The sequence below is a fragment of the Pituophis catenifer genome, unplaced genomic scaffold, assembly GCF_029215685.1.
Source record: "Pituophis catenifer annectens isolate HBS135680 unplaced genomic scaffold, rPitCat1.0.hap2 SCAF_4, whole genome shotgun sequence".
NCBI lineage: Eukaryota > Metazoa > Chordata > Lepidosauria > Squamata > Colubridae > Pituophis > Pituophis catenifer.
In genome coordinates this window covers 111,857,742-111,860,959 of record NW_027256884.1, presented here as the reverse complement: position 1 = coordinate 111,860,959, position 3,218 = coordinate 111,857,742, and the positions used below count along the sequence as shown (strand labels likewise).

Genomic DNA, 3,218 nt, shown 5'->3' with positions numbered 1-3,218 from the left:
GGGGAGGGGGGGGGATGGCTGGTGCGGTGTATATAAATGTGAATCTCCGTGACAGTCAGCAATCGTGACCCACGAAATTGCAGGGGCTCTTCCTTCCTTCCTTTCTTTCTCTTTCTCTCTCTCTTTTCTCGGGTGTGGAAGGACAGCCGGGATGAATACAATGCAGCCCTGCAGTTTCTCACCTTTGAAAAAAAAAAAATCTCGCCTATCACAGATGGTGCTTTTTTGGGGTTGGGAATCATACTGTGGCTGAAAGGATTAAAAATGGTAATGAAAGCGGGGGTTTTTTTGTGTGGGGGGGTTTACCGTTGGTTTGTTTAAGGCATGGAACATTATTTGTTTATTTATTTATTTTCAATCTTCCTTTTCTCCAGCAAAGAAAAATGAGGGAGGTGTGAAGGGCTGGGCAAGGCATTCCCTCCCTTAGCGTAAGGTGGCGTGGATCATCTCGTTGGAGAAATCTGCAGCGGGATCTTTTAGGGGGAAAGGAAAGCAAGCAAAAAAAAAAAAAGCGCCCAACAACAACCCGAGACCCTCCTCGATGAGTGCGGCGGAGCTGTCCAAAGAGTCCGGCTTCTCCCTGCCCCCCTGCCTTTTGAATAGGACATCTGGCTCTTCCAACGCCAGCGGCACCTGCATCACGCAAATGGGGCAGTTCTTCCAGTCCTTCTCGTCCACTTTTGTCTTGATTGTCTTGGTCGCCCTCATCTGCTGCCTGATTCTTCTCTCCCTGATCACTTTCCACATCCACAAGAGGAAGATGAAGAAGCGGAAAATGCAGAAGGCTCAAGAAGAATACGAACGGGACCACTGCAGCACCAGCACCCAGGCGGGGGATTCGTATGAAATACCCCAAGGAAAAGAATCACCCAGTCCAGGGAAAATCGCCCAGGATTCTAGTATCCCTTCTCCTTCTGCTCCGGAAGCCCAAAATCCCCATCCGGAAAGATTGGATTTGGAAACAGATACTCCTGGGCTCTTGCAAACAGTGGTATTGTCTTGATTTTGTTGACTTCTGTTTGTGGGGACCTCACCAAAAGACTTTGTTTTTGTTTTTTGGTGTTTGTATATATTTGAGTGGCTATTATTATAACCTTGAAGATAATGATGATTATTGATAATATATATGAAAGAACTAACCGACCCATCAGTATTCAAACGCATGTCAAATTAAATTGTGTTCTTCAATTACTTTTTTTTTTTTTTGGTTCTTGCAAACAGAAGGATGGGTCTTTTCTTTTTCAAGTGGAGAAGACGAGGAAAAACTGCCCAGTGCTACCAAATATAAAACAATATTCCTTGAAACCAATGGTGCAGGCTTTACTGTTGGGATGTACATACAGAAATGTTTCCGATTATATATTACAGTAAATTTACATTTCATTCTTTTGGGATGGATGGGTTAAACAAACATATTATGGTATTGAAAGGACTGGGTTTAAGTCTACTGACAATAATGAGAAGCTTGAGGAAGAGTTTGGCAAGTTTTATGCAAAGGAAGATCTATTTCTAATGGTGCATTTGAAACCGTGTCCTGGGACTTGACAATGGGGAGACTTAGTGGTTAGTCCAATTTGACACAATCAAGAATGCATTAACCTTTTTGTGAAATCTGTAATTGTTCTCTCTTCCTCCTCTGCTTTTCCAACTCTTCAACTCTCAATTTTAGAGATTAGCTTTTGTTTCCCTTTTGTAGGATCATTATCTAAGTTTAGAAATGATCTCCACCTTCAAACCATCTCCACAATCCTCTTTTTTTGGGGGGGAAATGACTTTTTTTCCTCTTTCTCTGCAGTATTACATACCCTATGTTTTGCAAACTGCGAATGCAGAACAATTGAGCTATGCTTGTGTATCTATATTGATAAGAGAGAATGGAGTTATTACTTCGTAGGAATGTTTTGGGATGTACCTGTCTCTCTTTAAGGCTTTGGGGTTTTTTTTTAAGTGTATCAGCATTTTTCTTACATTAAATCTGGATCAAGATACCTTTTCAATGACTTAACACCAAAGTGATGTACAGTAATTTATTTTACCATCCGATGTTGGCACTCTGGAACACCCACCTGATACATCTTGTGAACTGTCTTCTGCAATACGTTCTGGTTCAACCAGACTTACATTTTGCCCTATCGAAAACCAACTTCAGCATTGATGTAGTATTGAGCTGTCTTCTACTGTCCTGATTAGACGATATATTTGTTTTTTTTCCTAATCTTTAAATGAACACAATGCAATGGAAGCATACCTCTGTTCCCCTCCCCACGGATCTCTCTCGTGAATCTGGACTATAGAGGTTTGGTGTTAAGGTACCATCTATTAAAAACAGGAAAGCATTTTAAAAAAGACTGCTGTGTTTTTAACCTCCCCCCCCCAAGAAATAATCCTTCCTTGCTTGTGGAAACTGAATGAGTAGTTCATTGTGCTGTATGTTTGTTAATATTAATAATGAGAACAATTCTGTTTCCATTAAACCCTTTGAAGTGCCATTAATTTTAGTTGAAGAGACTTAACCTTAGGGCACAATCTTCCATTCATAGACGTGGAACTAAGATTTTGCATTGAAAGATGCAAAGGAAACATTCACAGGACTATGCTGTAACTATCTAATCCTAGTATTCATAACTGTACTTTGGTTCTCAACCAACCATAGAGCTCACGTGGATGACATTGGATCACTCTTTCTCTCCCAGACCAGACTGCTTTGCAGGGTTGTTGTAGGGATAACTTTAGGAGAGATCTGCCAAGATGAGCCTTGAGCTAGAAAAAAAAGACAGAACATAAATGCAATAAATAACAATATTTAAATGGGTTTAACTTTACATAACTGTACTTAAGCTGGGTGGCTTTTTTTAAAAAAAATGAACCTTTTCTTTTAATTAAAAAGTTACTTCAAAAATAAATTTTACTTGATTAAATATTTATTTATCTGATTAACATAGCCACCCATTGTGTATTTAATACATAAGTTATTGTATGATCAGTAGGTCCATAAGTTGGTGAACTAACGCTCCTAAAATTTCTTCTGTACGACATCCAGCTAAATACTAGGTGCATCGTAATTAATATCAAATATACTGCAAAACAATAGAAGAGCTGTTTCACAGACAAACGTTCAGAAATAAAAACTAATACGATACAATGTTCTATCTTTAATATTGTTCTGCCTGCTCTGTTTTTCCCCTGTGGTGATGGAAACTGATTTTTTAAAAGCAAGA

The 3,218-nt window shown here is 39.3% G+C and overlaps 1 protein-coding gene across 1 annotated transcript; it reads left to right on the top strand.

Moving 5' to 3' along the window:
• Positions 1 to 541: 541 nt before the first annotated feature.
• Positions 542 to 1,003, top strand: CUNH11orf87 (chromosome unknown C11orf87 homolog). The gene has a single exon (XM_070944183.1). It carries the CDS (start codon positions 542 to 544, stop codon positions 1,001 to 1,003), a length of 462 nt encoding a protein of 153 aa, XP_070800284.1.
• Positions 1,004 to 3,218: the final 2,215 nt, after the last annotated feature.

Excerpts from the sequence above, each read along its gene's own strand:
- CUNH11orf87 (XM_070944183.1), top strand. The coding sequence starts at position 542 with ATGAGTGCGGCGGAGCTGTCCAAAGAGTCCGGCTTCTCCCTGCCCCCC.